Here is a 27,667-nt window from a genome sequence, read left to right on the forward strand (position 1 = left end):
ACCCTTTACAAGTCCGTTCATGCTCATTGACTCCTCTGGTCAGAAAAAAATATATCTGCCTTCTCAGGGGATTATTTGAGAAAGTCTTATGAATGACCTTGGGGGTGGCAGAAGGGACTTACCTACAGTATATATAGATGTATTTCAAGACTTTTTTCTGTGCCTGTTTGGGCCGGGGTTATTATAGTAATTGAATTTTTCTTTCAATCAGGTATTTGATCAGGCATAACTTTATGATTTTTTTTTCCCTAGTGTTTGATTTTGTGATCTGAAGCTGCATTCTTGTACCTGTGCCACTTTCTTGAAAGAAATTTCAAGTTTATTGAAATCTTTTCAGCTTCCTGCACAATCCATGACCTCTGTAAGTTCTTACCAACACTTTTTCTTCAGATGAGACTCATGGCAGGTAGTTTCTGTAAGCACATCCCTTTTCTTGTTTGTTTGTTTTGGTTGCTTGCTTGCTTGGCTTAGTTTAGGTTTCGGGATTTTTTTTTGCCCATTCCTTTACTTCATATACTTTTATTAAGTCATGACAAAGTCCAGCTGGCTAGCTGACCTGTCATCAGCCTGTTAAGATCTGTCTGATGATTTATTCCATTGTTATAAAGCATTCCAAGCAAGGATTCAATTTCCTGTTCTTTCTTGAATACTAGCTTTAAAGTGAGAGCTCAAAGCCACACCATGTTCATGTAAATATGTGCAATAATTGCAGATTTGAAAGGAGATAATTTGACAAATGCAAATAATTCTTGGTAGCAGTATTGTCTATTTTGGAAGACTTGGCAGCAACACCATTGGTCTCAGAGTCTTCTGTGCTGGTACCTTTAGCCTCCTCACATCTGTGCAAGCTTCAGTATGATGAAGCTCCACAGCCACAGTCTGACACGAGTGTGTGTGTTGTCAGTCATGTTTCCGTACAGCACTTCACCATGACATGCTGGCAGGCAGTGCACTGCAGTCAGACAGAGATTCACTAGTTCTTTATTTTTTCAAGCACTTGTTTTTAGCAAGAGGGAAGATCCCCTCTCAGATGTTATTACTCTACCCCGAGGAGTCTGTCTCAATGACTTCTTAGAAGTCTCAGAGCTACATAGACATGCTCTTTCAACACAAAAGCATACAAAACCAAGCAATGATATAAAATACTGTGATATTTCCCTCTTACTCAAAACTGTGGCAACATCTAACACTGAAATGAAGCTGAAGCACCTCTCAGGAAAAAAAAAATGAAAAACAAAACAAAAAAAAAACCAAAAAAAACCACAAACAAAAAAAAAATACCACCAAAAAAAAAAAAAAAACCAAAACACCAAAACATTTTATAGATTTATGTGCAAAAATGGCAATAAATGGGAACTTGAATCTTCTGAAGTAACACAAATCATTATGCCTTCAATATTAACAAAATGTACCAAATGGCTTTTTCTTCCCTATTTAGTGCTGTGCGTCAAATAATCAATAAAAACACAGGTATGGTAAACTTAACAAAAAGTCTCAGAACAGTTAGAAAAAATTACCAATTACCTCTTGCTCTTGCAATAAAAGAGAGAGAAATGCAGTATACTGCAGAGGAATAAGACAATTATGCATCATGGTCAACTTGTTCACCAGGATCCACAGTGCCGCATATCTGCAAAGCTGCTCTTCAGCAGCTCAGCAGGAGATCACCCACAATGTACTAATGTATGTGGTTATTCATCCCCCTGTAGACAACGTGCCTTGGGTACCAAGTGAAAAAATAAAGAAACTGGTACCTGGGATTTACAAAAGTCAGTAGGATCTGACAGGAGAATGAGCCATCTGTCTTTAGTACTAGTGACGGGGCATCTACCAAAGAAATGAGTTGGCTTTAGTCTAGCCTATAGGTAGTTCAGCCATTGTGTATATCCTTTTCCTCTGCATTACCATGAGGAAAATCAGGGCAGACCAAATACTTCCACTTATCCTCTTGAGGCTGGGTCCAAGTACAAGTGGCTGACATCACCAGAAAAGCAAGGCAGCGCCCATCAGGTAGAGGGAAAAACCCAAAGTTTATTGTAGGGACTGAAGAACGAAGTGGTTTCTGGTCTCTGCCCCTACTGCCAATATTATTTTTTTTCTTCCTTTTTTTTTTTTTCCCCTTTAATGGTGTCCAGTGTCAAGTGCATACATAATCTTGTAGCAGGGACAAGAATTCACATGAATTCCCCTCCTGTTTAAGTGCTGTAACTGCTAGACCACTGTTAAATTGCTCTTCCTTCAGGAAACAAAGCTTATCATTTTAGGATGCTCATTCCCCTACCGATGACAAAGGTTGTTGTTATATTTTCTGTCCACTGCCAAGGACAGCAAGTGGTTGTTTAAAAAATTAAAGTTGCAGTATAGTTATCTTGCTCAACATTTTATTAGAGTAGCAACAAAAATCCATCACAAATTAATCTCCACAGTAGCATGCATCGAAGAATTACAAAATGCATCTTTTGAACCAAAATTTTTCTTCGGTTGTAGAAGGACTATATTTATCAGAAATACATTTCTCTGAACAATTCCACAATCACATTAATAAACAAATTTATAAACCACATGCAGTGACAGAATGAGATCAGCATTACTCTGGATAGGTGAAAAATAAGTTCTTTCTAAACCAGCTGCTTTTGAATAGCTGGTGTGAGTTCAAACTTCTTCCAGGATTCAGGTCCCAAATTAAGGAATTCTGAGTCCCAGTCACATTGCTAAATCAATTCACTGGAGTTTGATGTATCACTGTATCTCAGTAGTCATGAAAGAATTAGGAGGAAACAATGTCTTATTGAAAAAAACAAAACAGCAAAGAAACAATTCTGTCTTAAGAAGAGATAAAGTACTGAAAGATCATTTTGCAATTGCACTGCAGTTTGTAACAAATAAAACAACCGTATGCAGTAGAATTCATACAGTAGTGGAGAATTCAATAAGTATATGCAGCACTGTTGAAAGAACAATTTAGCTTTGCACATTCTTGAAATAGTATATTTTTTCCATGATGACAATTCTCAGATCTGGGTTTTTGTTTTGTTTTTGTTTTAGAATAGCTTTTTAAAAAACAACCAAGAAATATTTGTCTACTTCCAAAGGCCAGTTGACTGATCTGAGCATTCACTGTTTAATAGGGGAGCTATGGCAGCCGTTCCTGAAGTAGGATCAGTCCTTCAGTCAGTGGTATTGGATAATTGTTTTTGAAGGGAAGCTAGTGGAAGATTTATCATTTGACTTGTGCCATTCATCTCCTCAGGAGCATCATAAACTCCTTCACAACATGTGGGAGCTCTTTGGTATATCCTTAACTCTGACCTCAAAGTATTTCACAAGGGAAGCAGTGCAGCTCCAAAAGTCAGATGCTACAACAGCATCTCTTCTGTGATGTGCTGGGTGAAGTTCCAGATAAATATGCAATATGAATGCAATCTCTTACATCAAAGCTGTTGGATTAGGATAAGACATAGATTTCAATATTGTTACCAATCAGACAATTCTTTCAAATGAAATGCTGCAAAGGAATGTGACATCCACAAAATAAGTATATAAATAGTTATATTACTGCAGTCAGTACCTGACATCCAGTCGCTTTCACTTCTAGGAAAATTGTTTGCTATATTATCAATAAAGTTAAAATCACACACATCTTTAAATAAATACATGCCCACATATCTAACCTACAACATATCTACAAGAAAAAAGGCTGGTTCCTGTCCTAAACAGAAGTGCCAACACAGAAGTAGATCTCAAATCACATTAGCAAGATATCTAGCAAAGTTTCATAGTGTTAGCTATGGGAATCAGTATAAAATTAGCACGAATTTCATAAACAACATCTATAAGGACATAGTCACAGCACATTATCAGTTAAAATCACACTTTACTTTTAATCTGCAATTTAGATATTGCATTTGTGCACACAGTTTTGCATGCATAATAATTTATATTTGCGCAAATAAATATCAGCATGAAATAATTAATTTTAATTTGTTATTCCAAGTGACGGTGCATACAAAATCGCGTACATAGATTTTAGCCCTTGATGAAGCCTCACTAAGGATATGAGCTATGATCTCTCACCTGAGCATCTGAAAAAAAGGAACTATGGAGGCAGAGGTTGAGAAAGCAGAAAGTTACTTTTTGAGCCAAAAGGCAAATGAAGGAGAGAATTTACTTTTAATATTGTCAGCCTATAAGTGTGGTAGTTCAGTCTGTACTCTGAAAAGGGTCAAGAAAAAAGTATAAGTTTGTGTTACTGTTATTACATGAACTCTTAGCACAGTTCTTAGTGCAGCCAGATCTACTGTGCTCCCAATGGAGTACGAGGTTTCTGTGGCATGCATTGTCTCTGCCTGCTGCTTAACCTGGAGGTCTGTTTGCTTTTTAAGTTGGTTTAGAGGGGAAGCTGTATGAGGAGTGGCTAGAGTCACTGGGCTTGTTCAGCCTGGAGGAGACTGAGAGGAGACCTCATCATGGCTATTGCTTCCTCACAAGGGGAGGAGGAGGGGCAGATGCTGATCTCTTCTGTGATCTATTCTCTCTGGCAACCAGTGACAGGACCTGAGGGAATGTCAGGAAGATGTGCCAGGAGAGGTTTAGGTAGGACATTAGGAAAAGGTTCTTCACCCAGAGGGTGCTGGAGCACTGGAACAGGCTCCCCAGGGAGATTTCACAGCCCCAGGTCTGACAATGTTCAAGAAGAGACTGGACAACGCCCTCAGACACATGGTGTGAACTGTGGGGTTGTCCTGTAGCTTTAAGCAAATGTAAACAGTAAAATGCCACAGACCTCTGTAATTTCACATCCAACTCAATAAAGAAAAGGTTTGTTCCAAGCTTATGTCACTGCTATAGTATTGTATTTATGAGAAAGAATTGCTAGGTATTCCCTCTAGAATAGCATTGGTATTCTTCTCTTTTGATTACTGATCCTTGGTCAGCTTTGCCCGCTTGGCTACCATGTGACTTACTCCATCATTTTATTTTTTCCTCATTATTTTAAAAGCAGCAAAGGGTTTGAACATCACCCTTCCAGTTGCATGGGCCGGAGTGCAGAGGATTTAGAAAATATTGCAACACAGCCCTCACGAGTTCAGCTGCCAGCTCTGCTCCAGCCAAGGCTCTGCCAGCTCCTGTGCTCCAGAGCAGAGGCTCCAGCCTACAGCCTGCCTCTGCTGTGGTGTCCTGCCTGGTTTTAACACCCATAACGTGAGGTAAAAGTCTCAAGAAGTAGGATAACCCCATTGTCTCCCTCTCTCTACTTGCCAAAATGAAAAGGCAAGTATTGATGGAAATAAAAGATAGAAAGGGCTTTCTGGAGTAAGTTTGTCATGCCTGTACAGCTGGTTAAAACTCTCCTGCTGCTGGTCCCTTCCATGCTCTCTCATCACTCTGCCGAGCTGGAGAGTTGCGGTGGAGCTCTGCAAGTTTAAACCAGACATTAAAGCAAGGATGAAGACTGAACAGGATACAGCTTGTTTCCTTTCTCCTCACCATCCAGACAACACAAAATGGAGGGTTTGGATGCAGCAGACATGGGTTGGTATTAAAATTTAAATCTAAGAGCTATCAGGATATTTTTAGTTCTCTTTAAGTTTGCAGGTATGGCTGAATGTATTAATAAGTGAAAGTTGTTTGAACTGGGCAAGCAGCTGTGTATGCAAAGACAAACTGGATAGAAAAACTTTACAGGGCTAGTGAGTCTACTTCTTTCATCCCACACCGGATAGGATTTTTAGTAGAACAATCAGGTTCTTTACAGCTTTTTAAATTTCATGTATGTGCAAAACATTCATAACAAACAAGAATACACTGGCATTTTCCCGAGTTTCTGTTACAGCTGCACAGAAATGGGAGAATGGAAATCTAGCAAGAACGTGAGCTGCTCTAGAGCAAAGCCGTAGTGATAATATGTTGATTTCAGATCACAACTGGGGATCAGGGGGATTGTGGCCTCAGGCTTCTTGTCCCTGGCTTGTGTAGGAAGACCATGCAAGCAGCTACGCTGGCAAATGGGAAGTCATGGTGATTTCTCACAGGTAATAGAGATGAGCTGTGGAGATCGGTAACCTCAGCTGCACCCAGAGCGAGTAGGGTATTACAGCATGGAAACCCATCTTTTAAAACATAATTTTTTTTTTCCTCAGACTCCAGATTATCAAAACCAGTGTTAAAGGTCATCACATAAAGGAAACATTACAATGAACTAGAAAATATAAGGAAAAGTAGCAATGTTTTGACAATATTTTCTCTTTCCAGTCAAGTACGCAGCAAATCAGTCTTTCAAAACACTTTTTAATATCCTGAAGTATTCTAATGGATAACCTTTGAGACAAAAAATGAAAACGAGTGACATTTTTCACTAAATTTTCCTCTTTTCCCTAGTAATTATCTATATTGAATTTACAAAATCCTTTAACAGTCTGAGACACAATTACTATTGAACCAAGATAAAATAAACTAGTAAAAGCCTGTCCAACACTCTTCAATACCTGTCAAGTGCAGACAGGATTCAGAATTAGCTGAGACTTACATTTGAAGTGGTACATCTATAGACTAGCTTGCTGAGAAAAATGAGATTTTCTTAAAGCTTCCTACTGAGTACTTAATATGTTTATTCCCTGCCGTGAATTCATTGAATGGTCTTCCTATTTCATGCTGTTCAAGGTTAAAAAAAAAAAAAAAAAAGAAAAGATTTTGTGCTCTTTGCCATCAGATATCTGCTTGTTAAAATGTGTTATGATACCTGCAGTTAGGTTTGCACTGCTGTGGGATGAAGGAGTCAATGGCTGATAATTACTGTAGTTGGCAGTAGTTCTGGCTGTGGTCGAACAGGCTGGCACTGCCCAGTGCAGTTGGACTCCTCTCCTCTCCTCTCCTCTCCTCTCCTCTCCTCTCCTCTCCTCTCCTCTCCTCTCCTCTCCTCTCCTCTCCTCTCCTCTCCTCTCCTCTCCTCTCCTCTCCTCTCCTCTCCTCTCCTCTCCTCTCCTCTCCTCTCCTCTCCTCTCCTCTCCTCTCCTCTCCTCTCCTCTCCTCTCCTCTCCTCTCCTCTCCTCTCCTCTCCTCTCCTCTCCTCTCCTCTCCTCTCCTCTCCTCTCCTCTCCTCTCCTCTCCTCTCCTCTCCTCTCCTCTCCTCTCCTCTCCTCTCCTCTCCTCTCCTCTCCTCTCCTCTCTTCTCCTCTCCTCTCCTCTCCTCTCCTCTCCTCTCCTCTCCTCTCCTCTCCTCTCCTCTCTTCTCCTCTCCTCTCCTCTCCTCTCCACCTGGGATCATCATCCACTACCCTGCTCTGCATCTGTGGAGATGTCCTGGGCAGCCTTGCTCTTTTGGAGTGTGCGCACTGCTCTTTGGCCAATATGTGAACTGAGGGATTTTGGCATTCCACTGAAGCCAAACCACCTGCTTAAAGTTATATTAAGTGCTTTATACAGCTATGTTCAGCAGTATATTCTTTTCACACTCCAAGAGGTTGCTTTATGTTGTGGGACACAGACAAGTGTGTAGAGATATAGGGTAATTCTTGCAGTTTTGTGAGTAGAAATGTCTTTACATTTCATGCAGGTTGGTGGGAACAGAGCATCCAAAGGTCTTATATGACTGCATACTCAGAACAAGGTGGACTTCAGGCCTGAAAGATAAGAGAGAAGAAGCAAACTGAGAAAGAAATATTTTTAATTTTCATATAATCTCCAAAAATATATTAAAAACTAAGCCATTCTGTGGATCATCTATATTGTAAAATCTAAGGTATGCAAGCTTACGAAGAGCATTTGGGTAATATATAAAAAAAGCATTGTGAAAACAGTAATATGCATCATCATGCAGAAGACAGCTTTGTTAGAATGTTGTGCTACATGCAGGGACGATGCAGGTAGCATGGAAATGCATGTGGCTTTCAGCCCTCTCAGGACCAGAGTGCTGATGTGGAGGAGATCTGTGTCTTCTCTTTGCTCCAGCTGTGTGGTGGCCCTGGGCTATCTAACCCCAAGCTGGACCCAGGTGTGAGGCACAAGAAGATGCCCCATTGTCCTCCTGCAGGCAGCCAGAGCACGGCCCAGCAGGAATCACTGAGCTCAGACCCCAATGCCCACCCTCCTGGCAGACAAGTACATGAGGCACCATGTCCGAGCATCACTCTCTGGGGCTTCCCCATTGCCCTTTGCTCCTCATGGAGAAAGGCTTAACCTGCGTGATTCTCTGCATTACTCCCCATACCCCAGATGCTCCTGGTCACATCATACTTTGCACAAGGCATGTGGAGAGCATCACCTTCCAGAGCTGGGCAGTTCTCCCTCCCTACCAAGCAATGACCTTGCATCATCTGGTCTGTCACCGTACTACCCCAGCTGAAAGCTGTCCCATCACAGCCCTGTGCACCTGGACATGCTCTGATTCATAAGGACTAGACACCAAATATTAAAATGTGTTAACTGTTACCTCAGATGACAAACACCTATCACCAAGGGACAATTTTGCAGAGGACAGGCAGGTATTGGTGGCCGTGATGTCTTCTAGTTCAGTGCTGAAGTGATCAGACTCTTTGATGACGTTGTAATTTAGGGCCAAGCTATAGCTGGCTGGTTTCTTGTCTTCTTTCTGCTGGCAGTTGCAGAGTTTCCTGAAGGCTGCTCTGAATTTCTGGGACATGAGATTGTAAATGACAGGATTGATGGCACTATTTAAATAAATACAGATTCTGCAAAATAGTAGGAACCAGTTTTCTTGGAAGGGGGTGGAGAGAAAGGAATTGACCACCACCAGTGTGCGGTAGGGCATCCACAGAAAAGCAAATAGGACTACCACCACAGCCAACATCTTGGTAACCTGGGGGAACACAGAGGCAGACAGAGAGCAGCAGTCAGTACTTATCTTGGAAAGAACATGTGCATTCCTGCATCTCTAGGGCCAAAGCAAAACTATGGACAGACTCCAGCTGGGGATTCCTGACCAATATTTGATTCAGAAAGGTTTTCTACAGTAAGAAGAACAACAAATGAATGAACAAACAAACAAACAAAACCCCAAACCTGTATCCAAATTCCTGCCAGTTTTTGTTAGATGACTCTTTCTGAGTGACATCCCAGTATTGTTATAGACTTGAGAATTCACAGCTTCTCCAGCTGGAAGGGGCATTGATCTAAATGGAAAAAAGGGGTCTAAACTCATTTTTTCCAACCACATAAGATTTCTTCCTTTACACTCGTATAGTCTGTAGAAAAGTAATTGAAGCTGATGCCCGTTTAGATCCTCCACTTCAACAGCCACCCTGAAAGAATTTCCAAAATCCAAAAGTACTGAAAAAACAAAAAAGGAAAAGGAGAAGAATTAGATTTATTCCTGTTCCTCAAATCCTCAGTATTTAATCAGACCTTCAATACTTCATGTTTACTCCGAAATGTCAATTAAAGTTACGGAGCCAGGAAAAAGGGAATCATCAATAAAACTTCATTATAATAAAGGCTTTTATCTGTCGTGTAAATTTGTTTCTAATAAAGAAAAAAACATCCTTTGGAGATACCCAAGGTAGCTGAAATGAAGTGAAAAAGAAATAACTAAAAATTAGCAGAAAAAAAAAAAATTTAAAGTGTCTTTCTCTTGTAAATAATTTATTTCTAATATATAGGGTATTCCATAGTACCTACATTAAAGAAAGTTAGAAAAATGTTAATAAAGAAGGTAGAAAGTACCGTGAGATGTGACAGTGGGACAGTATGGTGGCACAGCCTCCTATAAGTCAGGAGACTGGTGTGTACACAAACTGGAAAGCACCGGCACTGATTTTGGTGAGCTAGAACCGCTTCTTTTGATTGTAGTGGTTTTTTTTACTATTTGCCTTTCTTCTTGACATAAAACTGCCGTTACCTATTGACAGAGTAGTTTAAGGAGCTTCCTTTTACCTTTACTCTATTGCTTCTTTTTGGGTGCCTCAGGTTATACTTCAATGAAACAGCAACTCCTATAACCGCAGGATACATTCTGTCTTTACAGGTTATAATTTTATTGCTTGCAGAAAGGATAGATGTAGATCGATAAGAGTCCCAATTGTTTCCAGGGGAACAGACAGATAACTCCACTAAAATAACTCATAAATACACGCTAGTTTGAGGTATTTGTTTTCCAGTTTGAAGTCTGAAGAGAGTATATAATTTCCTTGTCTTCTGATCAGATAGCTCATTATTTAGAAAGCCTGCAATCTCCTTGCCTAAGAGATGTATTGCCTCAGGGTTGTATTTTCTCCTAGCTATCTAGAAAGACACATACATAATTTGTTGTTTTTGTTACAGATATTATGATGAAGAATGGATTGAAGAGCAAAGTTACTCTACAAATTCATGTATCTTTATCTATCTATCCATCTATATATCTGTCTTTAAATGTACATACTGAAAGGCTACAATTTAATGGTATAATTCTCCTCCCTTCACCCTCACTTTCGATTTCCCTACAGCGGCATTCAGTAGGAGTAAAAAATGAGACTGAGAAATATTATCTCTTTTTTTGTCACTTGACTGATACATTTCCTAATGACTTCCAGACTTCTTATCTTGTTTGCTGTTTAGAAACAATCATCGTAATTGAGAAAAATGCAAATGTGAATGTCCCAGGTAACTAAAAGGATGATTTTTCCTTATCTGTGAACCATTTCTAAAAGGGTTGGTCCTGTGAGGATGGTGCAGGGAGTGAGGTGACTCAGTGCTGACCCATTTTGGCTGAGGAAGTCTTGGGACTCCTCACCTGCTGCCTCTGCTCCCTTCAGCTCAGCTCCAACCTGTGCCTCCAAACTGAGCAAATCCACTCAACTGAGAATGATCAGTCATCATGGAAAATAACCCACATTTAAAGGAAGAAAGTAATCATTTGTGGAGCGTGGATGAATAATGGACTGAGCTCAACTAATAGATATGCTGCATCAGCTCAGACATTCAGAGGGCAAGTGGGTAGTTATCTGCACAGGCATCAAAGTATTGTACTTCCCTACCAGAATCTCGGCAGGGGACTGTGTGATCATACCTACTGATCATTGGCAATTTACATTTCTTCAGAGCATGTCTTTAATGAACAATTGCTCAGAGAATCACAGTGATGCAGCTGTCATTTTGAATCCTCAGTTAAACTAGAAGTAAATTGATCTTCCTGTCAGGAAGGGGATATTTTAGAGTCTCAGAATTAATACTTTACAGCAATGAAAAACAGACTGTTAATCTTCTAGTGACTCCATGCTATATGCCTCAAAGTCATGTATGTATGTAGTGTGCGAACTATTAGCTGAATTTATATATAATGGCAACTTGATGTGAATTTCGTTTCTAACTAACACCACTATCTTGTACTGCTGCCATGTTCAGCTTACTGAGGCTGTGATTTGACAATATATTGTGATCAGCTTTTAGCACCAGTTAAAAAATATCATGGTTACAACACAAAGTTCCCTGAGCTAAGATCAATTCAGCCTGTAGGTGTGAATGTGTTTAAAAATTCCAAAAGGTTAGTCTTGCAGCACTCAGACTCCATGGTTTCCTGGTCCTGACAAACTGAAGCCAAAGCAACGTGTGACTGCAGCTAAAAATGTAATCCTGTTCTCACCTCCCTCCTTGTGCTGACCCCAAAGATGGGGGTGTGGGCCAAGTTAGACTGCTGGTCCAACTGAAAACTAAGCGCTTCTCTACAGAGCTGTTTTTTTGTTTTCTTGGGTCAATGATCCAACTCATGCAACCATTTGCTGACACAGAGTCTACAGTCAGGGCAAGAGAAGAGGCAGCAGCATGTGGCCATGGATGGCACCACTTTGGTGGCACCTCTCAGTGGTTCAGTCAGTGCAGGACGATGAGGAGAATTTGCCATACTTTTAAACTGGCTGCAGTGCATATCCTTCCAAAGCTGCCAAAAATCACAAATCTGGCATAAGATCTGTCTTGCCAGGCAGAAATTCAGTTGCCTGATCCCTCTGACCAGTAACGGTTGTTTCTTTGAGACCCACTGCAATGCCCTGAGTTCAGATGGTTATTTGCTCATTGGTAAATCCTCCCTAAGTCAGTGGTTTTTCATGCTCAGCTATGTCAGAGCATGACCTACGTGCAAATGACAACAGCTCCTAGAAGGTGCTCTGGCACTGCTCATTTTGTCCCCAATGTGGCCAGAGGGCTTGTCACCCCATTGCAGGCTGAGGCATCCCTCAGGGCTTCTGACCCAAAGATGTTGCAAACATGTCATGACCTTTTTTTACACCTGAATTTCCCTTTATAGATGAACCCAACTTCTAAACGCATTATTTAGGACAAAGCTGCTTTCTAACCCAAACCAAAACTCTTTGTTATGACGGATAGGTAAGCACAGGAATAGCCTAAAGTTTACTACATTTTACTTAAGTAAACTTCCATATACTTTTTGAAATCACTTCATATGAAACGTAACTAAGCATCACTTGGGGGTGAGGGGTAAATATTTGATGTCAGTGGGGTGCTCATAGGAAAAACTTTTTTAAGAACCTGCATTTTATTACGTGTTACAGTACACCAAACCTCCCTGAAAGGAGAGGCACTACCTTCCTCATTCATTACTCAGGTGAAGGCAAGTGTGCACTGATTGCTTTTTTCTCGTGCATGTGTACTGTGTAACCTATATTCAGAGTGCAAATTATTCTTAGGTTAGGAGATTGAAAACTTGATTAAAAGGCTCTGAGCAAATTAATTTTAGTCCAGATTTCAAGTGTACTTTGAATGATAGCGAAGTGCTTGAGATTAAATGTGTTGCTGGCTGCACGCAACCACTCTTCAAGCCCTATCTTTTGGTTTCTGAGAATGTTCTGAAAAATATTTAGAATATTTTTTATTAACCATATTCCCAATAGTTTGATTCTGAACTGGTATTATCCTTTTCTTTCCTGCTCCCAAACCTTGCCATTCTAAGGAAGTGCTTTTATGAGACATTTTCTTTATCATGTTAGGCACAGTGTGGTAGCTGCTTCCTTCTCCCTTGAATACTAATCTTTCTTACAACGATAGGTAAAATTAATTGTCACTCTTACCAAGTTACTGTGCCATGGATTTACTTTGGTGTTTTGAAGGCACATAATAGTACCTTTTTTCTTTCTTGTTCTTGGTGGTGTTCATTGCAATGTACAGAAATTGTATATGCCAATGAATGACTTTGTAATCCAAAAGGAGTTGTACAATGAGGAGGAGGATAAAAAAATACAAGGATTAAGGTCTTAATACAATAACAACAGAAGTGAAAACAAGTGATACAATTGAGGATTTCATGTAAGCCATACAAAACTTATCTTGTATTGCAAGCCAGAATCTGAATCTGTGCTTGCTCTGCTGTGAGAGAACAGAGAGGTTTCTCTGGGGGGCACATCATTACCTACTGCATCAATGTCTAGGAGACGACTTTCTCTAAAAGGTATTAATTGACCAGTATTAATTGACCATGGAGGAACCTCAGGTGATTTGATTGGACCAAGCAATGAACTTTGTGAGATATGCATAATGTTAAGTGAGTTGGATCCCACCTCAAATATAAACAAACTTGTTTGCTAAGGCTGAATTTATTTTTCACAGTGCCCTTGATGCCTGAGAAAACTAGGAATTCCTTTGGGGAAAGTATGAAATCTACCTGAAAATATATAACTCAGTGTTCATATTATGGATGGACAAGAAAATAATTTGGTATTGAGAGTGGAGCATCTCCCTTATGAGGAAAGGCTGAGGAAGCTGGGTCTCTTTAGCTTGGAGAAGATTGAGGGGTGACCTCATTAATGCTTATAAATATGTAAAGGGCGAGTGTCACGAGGATGGAGCCAGGCTCTTCTCGGTGACAACCAATGGTAAGACAAGGGGCAATGGGTATAAACTGGAACAGAGGAGGTTCCATTTGAATTTGAGAAGAAAATTCTTCACGGTGAGGGTGACAGACACTGGAACAGGCTGCCCAGGGAGGTTGTGGAGTCTCCTTCTCTGGTGACATTAAAAACCCGCCTGGACACATTCCTGTGTAACCTCATCTAGGTGTTCCTGCTCTGGCAGGGGGATTGGACTAGATGATCTTTCGAGGTCCCTTCCAATCCCTAACATTCTGTGATTCTGTGATTCTGTGACTCTGTGACTCTGTGATCTGTTGGCTGAGCTAAGTGGGATAAAATGGAAGTGTGGGGGAGATCAGTGCAGCCAGAACCAGGATGTGATCTGGAGGACCAGACAAGTGAGCAGCATATGGGAAAGAGAAAAGGAAGCTCTCAGTTCAGGTTGAGATTCCATGAGCACATCAGCCAGCCAATGTGTGGGCTCTTAGCTGCTATAAAAGGGGCCCAGGCCGCTTCCTTGTCTTCCCATTTGCTTCCCCTGGACTCTCGCTCTCTTTTAAAAGGTAACAAGGTGATTGCCAGGGTAGCTCACAGAACAAGTAGTCTTAGAAAAAAATAAAAAAGGTTTAATTTTCCCCAGATTTTGAAGTTTTCCTGTGTGACAAGCAAAACCCTTTTCTATCCTTCAGTTTTAAGTTTTCTTACTCTTCTTCTTTCCTGCAATGTCTGGGTCTTCAGGACATTTTCTTGCTTCTGATGATTCAAATCCTCAGAAGAAAAAATATTAACATTTTAGAAACGTTGATAGATCCTAATACCTGTGCTACTAGGAAAAAAAGAAAACCAACACAACACACTGTTAACAAAATAAAGCATCCATGGTAAAGAAAAAAGAAAAGGAAAAAAAAAAAAGGCAGAAATAGGTTTTGTCCCTCATACTGTATTCTGTATTATGTCAGTGAACCTTTGTTTTATTGTGAAATATGCTCTGAATACTTTGAAAACCACATTTTCTGTTCACAGAACGAAAACTTTCTTTGCCTCTTGTGTTTTTAATAAAAGGCTTAGAAATAAAATGCCTAAAATGGACAAGAGGGGAAACTGTAATCAGCCTTCAACTTTTATTATCATAGGTATACATCTGTCCTAAACAGCAACTATAAAATAAGTGCCTAAGCCTTCCAAAGTTCAAATAGTAACCATTACCTCTTTTATTTCTGCAAGCAAACACAGTTTAGAAGTAAGTGGAATTGTAGTAGTGCTGTATATCAAAAAGCAAAGAAAAAGAATTTTTGAGATTTATTTTGATACTCACAGTACTTTATTGTGTAAAGATATGGAAAATAAGACTACGAGTAAAGGCTAAGAAATTATTAGGTTCAATTTCAGGCATGTGTAAAGTTGAAACTGTAATGTATGTGAATGTAAGTGGAATATGAACTGCTGCTTGATACAGGTAAGGAGCTGATTATATCGAATATGGTTTCTCCAAGCTTTTGATAATGGAAAACCTGGTCAAACCTTTGGTTCAGGCACTTGTATTTTTTCCAGACTGAATTTATGCACATGCATTACTATTTATGTGTAACTGCAGTTCACGTTTGCTCAGTTGCTATTCGTTTTGATTAGGATACGGCCAGTGAATGCATTTTCTGGAAGACTCAATAATATAGACAGTTTGCAAATACCACCAACAGGCCATTTTGGAATAGCAAAGACAAAACTTGGTAGGTTAATGCAATCATATGGACGTCTGAAAAATGGGAGACCTAATTGTTGCATCTGCTTTTGCAACTGCAATGAAGAAACTAAAACAAAGTGACAGAAGAAGAGCTACCTAGTAGGCTAACAAGCCAGATGTCTTCAGCCCACCACAGCACCACTGAAAGTGGCACTACCAATGGGGTTGGACTGGATGATCTCCAGAGGCGCCGGCCAGTCTCAGTGATTCCATGGAATTATAATGAAGTATTGCAGGGAAATTTCTTTAATCTAAGGTCCTGAGGGCTCTGGGACAAAGTCTCTTGTTGGCTCATAATCTTTTAGATTGCATTCAATCTTTCTTACCACTACCTGAAGTTTTTACCTTAGTTCCATGACAACAGATACACTTTCCCAGTGCTTCATGAGATCTGGGATTCAAATTTATGTTTAATTGGACAGTTCCAAATTCATAGTCTGTATTTTTGAGTGAGTCAGTAGAAATCAACTTCAATTCACCTCCTTGCAACCTGTGATCATCTGTCCAAATGATCATATAGTTGTTAAATAAATCTTAACATCAAATTTGCATTGAAGTTCCTTCTTTGGCTCTGAATCAAGTAAATGGGACTTTGAACTGTCTGGCCTTAAAATACAGTCTTTGTCATGATATCATATTCTAATCATATTGATCTTTGCTCTGTTAAGCTTTGAAGTTTCAGCTACTGTGACCTGGGTTCAACTGAAGGATGCTAGAAAACTTTGTTTTCTCACCTTCCCTCTTGATTAACTTGAGGAAATGTGTCCAGCAGGACTAGTTTACTCTCTTTTTTTCAGGTTCAAATTGTACAAATCATTCAGCAGAAATACTCTACAGTTTCTCTGTAGTCAAAGGGGTCTCACCTTATTCTTAGTCACCTTTTCATTTCCTCCTAATATTCTGTTGCAAAAGCCATTATGTCACTGAGACCTCCTATTGTCAGTCAAATTCTTTCCCACAGTATTGTTCAGCTATATGCAAATTTCAGTCTAGTGAGGTTATTTGCAAAGCATAGCTGAAAGCTCATTCAACACAGTCACCACCGGCTCCATCGGACCTAATAGGCGCTTAAGATCTTTGAGTCACAAACTAAGCATGTGCTTGAAGGTTTACCTGCATGTTCCTATACTAAAACCAAATATAACACCAGCTGATTCCTCAGGGCCTACCACCATGTAGCTTTGAGCACAAACTGATTCCTCTGAAAATGGAGCATACCCATATCTCGCTTTCTGCTGGCAGAGATCTTCCCTCAGAAGAAAGTCAGGTGTTGCCTACTGACTTGTAGTGTCTGACCAGAAGCTCTACAAAGGCAATAAATGACTCCTAGTGCTTTCCATAAAGAGTGGATCAGCTGGATTTAATTTCTGACAGGCAGAATGAACTGGTTTCTGTTCCTTCTAGGACACTGGGACCTAATTAAAAATACAAAGTGAATTGGAAATGTACTCCCATGTACAAAGGAGTGCCTGACTGTCAAATAAAACTACTTTTCTATTTGCAAACCTTTAAAATTCATCTATCACACTTGGCTATCCAGTACAGGTCTGTAGAACAGAATAAATATTGCATGAGTTGGACTGATTTAGCTTTTCGAAAGTGGATGTAAGAATGGAGTTTGACACATCCCGTGTGCAGGGGTTCCTGTCTTGGGTAGAACTCTGGTTTGTAATGTAAACAAATAACTCATAATTTCAGTAGTTGTCCAATACCAGTAGTAACAAAACTGTATTAGAAATGGAGATACATTATGAGAAAAGAAAGCTTATTTTGTGTCTTTCTCTCTCTTTTTCCCTCAACATTTAAAAAAAAAATTGATTGATTTTTTTTTATACCCATTGTTTTTGCTTGTCTTCTCTGTTCCATTTTCTCTTGCAGTGCTTTGAATGAAAACTTCAGGGGGCCCTGAAGAGTATTTTGAAGGCTTTATCCATTGGTAGTTGTTGGTAAGGGGGTATTGATTCTTCAGTAAACAGATTTTGTTTCTGTTAGCTTTCCAAACGTTGGAATGAAATAAATATTTCCCAGGACTAACATGGTGCAATGACTTTTAAGTCCTGTGGGTGGGAAAGCGAAGGCAGAGAATGGAATGAGTAAGCTTAGAGCTGCTTTCTACCTGAAATAGCCGATTTTCTTTCACTGGATGTAATATAGCCATATTCTGAGCTCATACCTGGATATCTATCAGGAAAAACATGTTAAAATAGGCTTGACTCACTGTACTAATATATATTCTAGTAAAATCAGAAGTCCTCTGACCACCTGACCAGTTTTTTCATCTTCAGTGCTGGCATTATGTCTGTTTACATCAGACGCCTAAAACATCTCTTCTAATCAAACTGAACATGGTCCATCTATTCCCCTTCAGCAGTAGACACCTCCATCCCTCCTCCTTATCTCACTGCAGAGCTTCTCACCTCCCTTTGCATCTGCTCAGGTCCTCAGCTGTCCTCCACACTTGTGAGGAAATGTTTATTTTAATCTGTATTTGCTTGTTTGCTGAGCATACAGCTATTCTAGATGCCATATCGGGGTTGTTCCTCTCTTGCCTTGATCTTTCCATTGGTGTGAGGAAGCATCCTAGGTGTTGAATCCAGGATGGTTTCCCAGTTGCTCTTCACATTTTTAGTTTGTCATCTTCTAACTCTGGGCAAACTCTCATACCAGAAACCTTTTTGAAGAAAACAATTGAAATTGTATAACTGTATGACTCACAACAGAAAATGTTGACTGTATATAGAAGACTAACACACTAATATAGGTAAAAAAAAGTCTAAAAAACAACAGGTCAATGGACTCTATTTCAGCCATGAGTTGGAAGCAGCTTCAGATAGCACTCTTTAACTCAAACACAGCCACTGTATGACAAGTTAGCAGAAGACAAAACACTTTCTTGCCCAGCTAAAAAACAAGTTTTGACAGATTTTAACAAAGAAAGACTTTCAAAAGTCTGCCTGGGTAGAGGTAAGTGCCAAGAAAATGAAAGACAATGGTATGACCTGACTGTCTGGGTCAAACTAAATCCAGATTAGTCAGGCAATCCAGGTCAAACTAAGTGGGTAAATTAATTCAGATACTGCCATGTTAGATTAATCATTGGCAAAAATGGTTATGAAATTCCTGAGTTTCACGAAGGCTGAGAAAAGCTATCTAACTTACTGTTTTGTTCTGGTATGTTGTATAAATGTGAGCTTGCAATAGGTTAATTATAACAATAATTAATCATAATCAATGAGTGGAACAGTACTGAATGTCCACGTCCAGATTTTGACAGTGGGGATACTGCAGGGGTGGCCTCTCTGAGAGGGGGGTCAGGGCTGCCACAAACAATTCCATCCAGGTCCAATGGACCCACCACAGGACAGAGCTGAGCCCACCAGTACCTCTGTGAAAATATGTTTAAGAAATGGCAAAAATTCTGGAAAGAGAGAGGAGAATGGAACAAAAGAGTGAGAAACAGCAGAGGGAACACCAAAGTCAAAGGAGAAGGAGGCACAACCTGAAGGGACTGTAGCCCATGGAGGACTCACACTGAAACAGAGGAAAAGAGTGAAAAGGAAGGAGTGGCAGAAAGAAACCCCATCCCACACTGCTGATTGCCTCACAGAAAGGACTGAAGGTAACTTGTGGCTACAAGAGGCAATAAATTGGGAATAAATGAAGTTGGCTTTCCCCAGTCAAGTCTGCATTGCCCGTGTCAGTAACTGACGAGTTATCTTCCTGTCCTTATCTTGACTCATGAGCTTTCTCGCTCCTGTTCTTCCCATTTTCTCCCCTGTCCTGTTGTGCGGTGGAGCAATCAGCTGGGTGACTGTCAGGATGCCAGCCAGAACCAAACCACCACAGGAGCATGCACAAATTCAATTTTGTAGAAATGTTCTTCTATAAATATGAGAAATGCCACAGAAGTAGGAAGAGTACATCACATTTTCAGCCACTTTTTCCTACAGATCACATACTGGACATTGTATGCAACCCCATCGACTGTGCAAGCACATTTCCAAGAAGGCATATAGACTGTTTTACATGACAACAGAAATCATTATGAAGCCACACTATACTGTTAGCTATACATGTCTTGCCAGAGCAGAGGGAAATTTTCACTTGTGTGTCTTATTAACTGTTGAGATTTTAGATTTTTTTTGAATATGGATTTATTTTTTTCCCATTTTACACCACTGGATACATTTGCATGCTGCTATTGTGTAAAAATATTAATAAAGCCACACTATCCTTGCTTTTCTTCCTATGTTGTGCTATATGCAAATACCAGCTTTAATCATACTGATGCTATTTTAAACAATCAGGTTACTTAGACTTTTAGAAGAAGTCTTACAGCCTTTATGAGACATAAAAGACATTACATTATATTCCATGCTTTTTGGTTTCATAATGTAATGGTAGCCACATTCAGCAATGCGCAATGTAAAACATTTTCCTATTTTTCAAGTGATGCTAAGCACACCTAATCGAGCATGTACATTAAAGTGATATTGAGAATTTGAAAAGCAGGTTATCTTCTACTAATAATTAATGGACAAAGAAAAACAAAATTAAACGCTTCTAATCTGACTCTTAACTAAAATTGGAGACTCATAATTAAATGTAACCCAGCCCACATGTTTCAGTTGTGCATTTCAAAGCATGGTTCTAGTGCTCTGCGAGCACTCAGTGCTCCAGCAGGCAGCCCAGTTAACTTTTGAGATCAGTGCCACCTCTCATTAAACAGTAACAATCTCCACAAAATAAGAAGAATGTGAAGTTCAACGTATCAACCGAGGAGGAGACTCACCTTGTCTGAGAAGGTGCACACCTCAGCATTGCTCCCTGAGGGAACCGCACTGTGCATGGGGGCAGGAGCACCCGCTGGGCACAGTGACCCTGGGGGTGCCCTGCAGCGGCTGCCGAGGCTGAGATCCACGTCTCTGGGCACAGAGCGTTACTGTCCCATGCTCGGACCCAGCTGCCTGACCCATCCCCAGCCTGCTCTGAGAGCCAGCTGCACAGGGGTGCACCCTGAATGTCTCAGCACTGCACCCCAGTGTATTCCTGCTGTGTGCTGTGTGAGTATGAGGTAGCACGGTTTATTGTAAATAGCCATAAATTAATCTACCAACAATATTCTCCTTCTATAGTTACACAATGCAGCATACATATTTAACAATATAAAAAAAAAGCTAGTCAAACCTATGACTCAGTTTTGAGCCATCAGTATATAAAAATATTTTATGAGAGACAGAACAACAAAGATGTTTAGCGTTTACAAAGCACTTTTATATGCAGGCTTGCTTAAATAGACTTGTCACAGGAGAGTTAATAAGAGGAAAAGTAACAACTTGACTGGATTTGTAGAGTGACAGAATGCCTTAGCTGGGACAAAATCTCAAGCCTCCTAAGCTCCCAGGCTAGCTTCTTCAGATCTCAGAAATAACTCAAGAGTCACTTTGTGTATTTGGCAGGATTACTAACAGGTTGTAAGATAAAGAAACTATAGTTAAAAATGTTTCATTCTTTATTGACACATCCTATTTGCTTTTTGATAGAGGACATAAAAGACTTCTTTTTCAATTCCTTGCAGTAGATAATACTGAATAGACAAGAAAAAAAGCACACATATGTATACGTATTTGTAACGTATCACAGAATTTCAGCTTGACTACTTAATAAAAAGGGAGAATATATTTTACCCCCTTGCACAGGTTTAGACTGATGATCTCTAAAACAAGTGGGTTTTAAGTTTCAGAAAGCCATTTCAAACTGCTGTTCCTACCTGCCTTCGAGAAGCAATAGTGCTATTGAAACTCCTGTTAGTCATCTTGGAATTCACAGGCTTGCTTTGGTGAGCCACGTCATTCCTCGATGTCTTAGAGTTTTCTTTTGGGTCCGAAGGGATGGGGTTCAGGAACAGAATTCTAGCAATCAGGCCATAGAGGACAGTTGCCAAGACCATTGGCACAACATAAAATATACCAAAGTCCATCATGTAGATCGGAGAGTAATAGCTCCTGGACACCTTGTAGCCACAGGACACAACAGTAGTGTCTTTGTAGACTACTGTATTCAGGTCTAGTAAGAAAAACCAGAGCATACAGTATATGGAGGTGAAAGCCCAGACAAAAATAATGATCTTTTTGGCTCTTGAAAAAGTGCATAGGAATTGAGCTTTGATTGGGTGGCAGATGGCTATGTATCTCTCAATGGTGAAGGCAGTGATGGAAAAAGAAGAAGCATTGATTCCTAGGTACTGGAGATAAGTGATGCAGAGACACCCAACGTAGCCATACACCCAGGATCTATACAGGCTTTCTGTGATATTGGGTAGTCCTGCAGCCACAAGCACCATGAGATCTGCCACAGCCAGACTCACCAGATAGCAGTTAGTGGGAGTTCTCATGTGTTTGGTTCTGAGGACCACTAACACCACCATGATGTTGCCCACGATGCCCAGTCCACAGATGAGGAGGACCAAGAGGATGGTAACCACTTGGTATTCAACTGTAACAATCTCCTGGCTTGATAGTGGCAGCCCAGTTTGGTTCTGTTGGTCCCCTGTGCCATTCTCCATCTTCACCAGTGCAGTGCTGCTTCTGCCTAGCACTTGGTCTCAGCACACGTTCTCCATGGTCCCCCACGAAAGGGTGAGTGGAGCAGAGAGTGGGTGAGCCGTAGCCCCAGAGCACATTCTCACCGTAGTCACAGTCCCATCCCTGTATTGTCCTCCACTCACTCAAAAGCACCTGGACTTTCAGGCTTTGTAAATTCAGCTATCGGACAGGTGAATCTTTCTAAGACTCCAGCTCATCTGCACAGGTTAAAAAGCTGTTTTCTCATAGCTGGTTCGAGGCATTCATGAAAACACAGCATACGGAGGTAGGAGCTTCTCCCCTGCAGAGGAGGAGGAGGCAGCGGGAGGGAAAGCAGAGCCCTCCTGCACTGCCCGCTGGATAGAGCTCTGCACGGGACTGAGCTGATCCAGCCCAGGCAGAATTCAGCATCACCGCTTTCCAGGAGGAGTCACACGTACTGAGGGTGGAGACAGCAGAGGGAGGTGAAAGGAGAGACATTTGTAAACCCCTGCAGGTTTTCTACTGCATGCTGCTTTCCCTCTCTGCTCTCAAAAGGCCATCTCGCATATCGATCACATTGATCCATCCTGGTAAAGAGACAGGATTGACTGGCAACAAAAATACACCAATTTCTAGAATTCTGTCTTACTCTATGTCCCTGTCCTTGTCACAGTGATGATAATTTACACTTTACTCCCACTTTACAGGGAGCTCTAAGAGTCCCTTCAGAAGTGACAGGAAGAAATGTACCCCAGCTTTTGAAAACAGCAGGAAAAAATGAATTTCTTTACTTTACAGACAATTCACTTCAAAACCGCTATTGCCCCTGAGCCTTTTCAGCTCTTTCCTGGATTGCAGCACAGCAACAATAAAACCATCAGAGCACAAATTGCTTCTAAATGAGATCAGTCACGTACACTTGCACACACACACACACAGAGTGTTACTAATCCACCACCAGTTTCTCAATTAAGAATCTCCTCTGGTTGAGTAAACTCCTTATTCATTCAGGTTGTGTAAAACCACAGATAAACGAAAAACCAGGAGAAATGATTGCTTTGATATGTACTGATGAAAGACCTACAGATGCAGTAGCAGGATTCACCAGCCCAGCTGCGCCTGGAGATGGATGCGGAGCTTTCCAGTCTCACCTGCTGCCAATCTTAATGCCTCAGTAAGATAAACAATAACAAATCCTTCTGCAGAGTTCTGTGAAAGAGCCCTTGTCAGCTCCCCATCACAGTGTTTCAATCTATTGTTTCTCCTTATACTAATATGCTTTGTTAAAAGGTTGAAGACTAAATCTATCTTAAAATTCCTTTTTTTTTTTTTTTCTCCATTAAGGGAAGTTGGTTTTGCTCTTTGCTCAGGAAGGGTTCAAAAAACCAAAATGTTGCACAACTGAGGAAAGACAACTTGGATTTCAAAACAGTTTTTAGTGTTAAGAGAGGGTTAGCCATGGCATATGGTGTAATGTTTTCAAAACTAGAATTTTAAATAGACTGAAACAACAGGTGGTGACAAGAAGAGAATACCAGCTGAACTGAAGCTGGAAATTAGACTCAATCAATTTGAGAGGTTTGAAGCCACTAGGTTAAGTTTTCCAGTCATTTCTCCATTTGTCTGTTCACACTTCAACTGCGAACAGATGCTTTTTATCTCTAGACCCCAAAGTACTTAAGAAAGTAAAGCAAATAACATTATTCCTATTTAACAGATGAAGAGATGGGTAAAAAGAGTCAGATTCACTGCCAGCGTTCTGTGGGAAAATTCAGGTTACAGGTTAATTGAATAACAGTATATCAACATAATCCTATCATGGGTCTCATTGAGATTCTGCTCCACACAATCTGCAGATCCCGTTTTTCTGGACACAGCTGGAAGAGGAAGAAGGACAGTGTTAGTGTGATGCCTGAGTGTCAGAAAAAGGATTCCTCACAGTCCACTTCAAACTCCACAACATTTTGTCCTTCAAACTGGAAAGATTCCCCATTAGCAATCTGTGCTTTTAAAGCTTTGTGCCTACAATGGCTGTAGTCCCAGATGCTCAACAAGATCATAAAATGCATTACGAGGGAGCCCAGGAGTGAACTAGCACAGATTTAGTGGCAGCAATCAGGGACCCAGCAGGGATCAAACACAGCAGAGCACTGAACAGGAAACCGAGTTAGTTGACAGCCTGGAAAAAACCCTTAACCCACTGTGACTTCAGCCGAAATTGAAGTTTTCAGCACCTCCATAGACTGATTTCTCTTTCAGGGGTGAATGATGCTTTTCTGCTGCACCATCCCACCATGAAGTCTTGTTGCTCATGTCTTCATGTATTCTACTAGCTTATTGTAGGCAATGTGGATGGTCTGAGTTGGGGCTGAGGAACTAGTGCATCTGAGAATGCGTGTGTGCAGTGCCAGAAGTAATGGCTGAGGACACAGGATGCAGAGAAGCTGCAGGATATTTAAAAGCTCATTTGTCTTTGAAGTGAATACAGGAGGCTTGAAAAATGTGCAAGAAATTTGTTATCTGATGCTTGCCTCATTCTTCTGCGTCTGCTACTGGTCTGTACCATAGATGGGACAGACCATCTTGTCTCAGCCAGTAGTTCACTTTTTATGGCTTTTTCCCACGTGCTGCATTCCGGTAAAGAAAAAAAGTATACAGTTGTCACTGTATCACTGTAAGGAAGTGTATCTACAAGAGGCATTCAGAGGATTTTGATAGTATTATTTTACATCTTCTATGGAGAATTTCCCTTTTCCTTCCATACAGTACTTCCCCAACCTACAATGCTTCTGTAAAATCTGCAGTAATTGCAGAAGTAATTTCAAGACAGTGTAAATAGATGTCCTATGTCATTAAATGATCTGGAGTTGTGGATTTGGCACAAACATCACATGATGCATATCTCCTGATACATTAAAGTTACCCTTTTAACATGATAATCAGTCAGAGATCCCATACTGAATCTGTAAATCAGTAAAAGTTAATGCTGTGTTAATGCAGCCTTCAAAATACACTGGCTAGTTTCAAAATCAGTTCAGCATAAATATATGCAAGCCCAGCAGCTACGCCAGAGAAATTTTGAGAGCAGATGGACCAGAGATCATTGTGAAACTCTTAATGCCTATCTGTTACTCCATTTTATACACATACCTTTTGGTCCAGGCATCAATTGACATTACATATCCAAATGAGTACAAATGCAGTTAGCAAGTCCACAACAACAGGTAGAAAAACAAGCCCCTGAAAGGTGCTGACTCTTGCTAATACATTTCTGTTGGTACAAACCTTTGGGTAGGAGAAAGAGGGGGAGGCATCATGTTGATACACCCTGTGCTGTATACTGCTTAGCCAACAATATTCTTGTGCATTTTTTCCCCATTTGTCTCAATTAAAATGTGTCTCTGCTGACTTGAGGCACAAAACACCTATAACGAACTGTCTCATAATATTAAGCACACACTGGGATGGAACAATGAATCACTATAAGCACTTCACCTCACCAGCTATAAATTATTCTTAATTCTGTTTCTCTAATGCAGATCACTTTCCCAGCTGGCCTTTTCTGTTCTGAAAAATGGTTCAGCAAGAATGGTAGTTTCACACTCTATTACCTGTCGCATTCAGGGTTCATAAAAAAATCATAACTAACTTGAATTCTTTACTCTGCATCCACCTCTGTGGGAGCCCCGAGCGCTTACTGTTGTACAAATGTTTCCAAGGCTGCAGTTTGTAGAGAACAAAAATCATCATCAGTGCTGCAACTTCAGTACCATCCAAAGGCTGGATTTTAAAGTTGGTAACTAGCTACCAGCATGATCAGCTCCAAATGCGTTTTGGTTTTACATGTGACATGGTTAAATATTGTAGTAACTGTGGTAAACTAGAATTTATTCTCCTACACCTGCTGCACCACATAGCTGTTGTTTTGTGCTAATGTAGTGAGCCTGTGGCAAAGTGTTTTCTTTGGGGGACAAATCTGTACCTGGAAAAATCTTTTATGAGAAAAGATTGTGGAGAGATCAAACCACTTTTCTGTGAGATAAATCTCATTACCCACAGGCAGCGATCCTTCTTTTTAATATTTTTTAGCTCCTTATTACCTAAGAATATTTCCACTGAAGTACTGCTAAAATCCTGAGTGGGTTTTCCAGAAATGCCTAAGTGATTTAGGACCTAAGATGACTTGGGGATTTCTATGTGTATCTGACAAGTTCTATTTGATTTAAAGGCTTTCAATTTGTGTGTCTGCATGAGAGTGTAAATCCTTTTTCAAAGGTGAGTGTGGGAAACTGCAGCGGGTCTGTGGAATCCTTGACAGAAAGTATGGGAGTAGAGATCAGTCTTGAAGATATTAAGGTTTACCCTTGAGAAGGATGGGAGTAAAGGAGTATCCGGAGATATGGAGTTGTACCCGTGAGAGAGGAGAGATGTACCTGTGAGAGAGAAGGGGATAGAAGAATAACACGGATGATAGCAAAATTAACCAATGAGATGTTAGTGCTGTAACTTGTAACCAATAGTGAAAAGATACATGAACTGGTAGAATTGTATAAAAAAGCACTTGTAGCTATAAATGGCACCTATTACTTTCATCCTGGAAGAACTTGGTCCATGTCATTTGTCCGTCTCAACCGCGACAGGTGAGTTTTACATATCTTTATTTTCTTTTAATCTTTGTGTTGGACTGGTTTTGGGTACTAGCTCAAGATGAGTAATAAGAAATTAACTTAATTGTTCTAAACAAACAGTTATCACATAAAGTAAGAACAGTGGATTTAAGTAATCACTTGACTCACATAGGAAATTTGGTTTATCTATTATCTGTCAACAAGGTCACTGGATACTGTGGTCTGTTGAGATGGATCAAGGATCATGTGGCAAAGGAAACTGGAAAGGTTTTAAAGGGGTCTGCTCTTCACTAATTTCTATCAACTCAGGCAGAGTTGTTACAAGAGCCTGGTGAAGTAGTAGGAACTTTGACAGAATAATTGGAAGGAACTTTGCCAGAGATCACACAAAAGAATGGGTAAGGAAATCTACTTCCCTGATGTTTTTGATTTGCTGGATTATTTGCATTTGCTTGAACTTTACCTCTTACGATACTATCAGCTAAGTCAAAATCATCACAGAAAAGTGATCTGAAAAAAGAGAGGGTGAGTTCAATGTGGACAAACACAAAGTGATACACTATGGCAGAAGCAAACAGGTACACAAATCCAGTGCAGAGTAACTGGTAGGAGAACAACTCTGTAGCAGCAGCTCATCTATCTCAAGCCATACACCCATCACTGCAAAGGGCTAATGAAAAGCTGTTGTGAAATCAAATTTTCGTCTAGGGTGTGTAAGCAGGAACACATTCAACATGATAAATGAACTCATCCCTCACTGGGCTGTGTCCAGTTTTGGGACATATCTTCTGAGATGTGGATACAACTCAGTAAGGAACTAGAGGAAAGATCTACTATGGCAAGACTTATGAGAAAATAATGAATGAATGTAAGTCATCTGCCCTTCAGAAGAGAAGACTGAAGCTGCCAAATAAAAAAATTAGTAAACTGTCTTCCATG

The 27,667-nt window shown here is 40.4% G+C and overlaps 1 protein-coding gene across 2 annotated transcripts; it reads right to left on the bottom strand.

Annotated features, from left to right (window-relative positions):
* Nucleotides 1-7,279: 7,279 nt before the first annotated feature.
* Nucleotides 7,280-22,217, bottom strand: TRHR (thyrotropin releasing hormone receptor). Of its 2 annotated transcripts, XM_071805533.1 has the most exons (3): nucleotides 21,305-22,217; nucleotides 8,429-8,815; nucleotides 7,280-7,619 (listed from the first exon to the last, which is right to left on the bottom strand). In XM_071805533.1, the coding sequence occupies exons 1-3, from the start codon at nucleotides 22,097-22,099 to the stop codon at nucleotides 7,614-7,616; spliced, it is 1,188 nt and encodes a 395-aa protein (XP_071661634.1). In that variant the 5' UTR covers nucleotides 22,100-22,217; the 3' UTR covers nucleotides 7,280-7,613. The 2 variants fall into 2 exon arrangements, with proteins under 2 accessions (XP_071661634.1, XP_065688688.1); XM_065832616.2 differs by lacking the exon at nucleotides 7,280-7,619 and having other exon boundaries at nucleotides 8,408-8,815.
* Between the last annotated feature and the right edge of the window lie 5,450 nt (nucleotides 22,218-27,667).

The sequence above is a fragment of the Patagioenas fasciata genome, chromosome 2 (genome assembly GCF_037038585.1).
Source record: "Patagioenas fasciata isolate bPatFas1 chromosome 2, bPatFas1.hap1, whole genome shotgun sequence".
In the NCBI taxonomy this organism is placed as follows: domain Eukaryota; kingdom Metazoa; phylum Chordata; class Aves; order Columbiformes; family Columbidae; genus Patagioenas; species Patagioenas fasciata.

Bases quoted from the DNA above. Each gene is read 5' to 3' on its own strand.
- TRHR (XM_065832616.2), bottom strand. From the start codon at position 22,099: ATGGAGAATGGCACAGGGGACCAACAGAACCAAACTGGGCTGCCACTA. The intron at 8,816-21,304 runs GTAGGAACAGCA...GTGTTCCCCCAG, and splicing joins CTATTGCTTCTCGAAGGCAG to GTTACCAAGATGTTGGCTGT.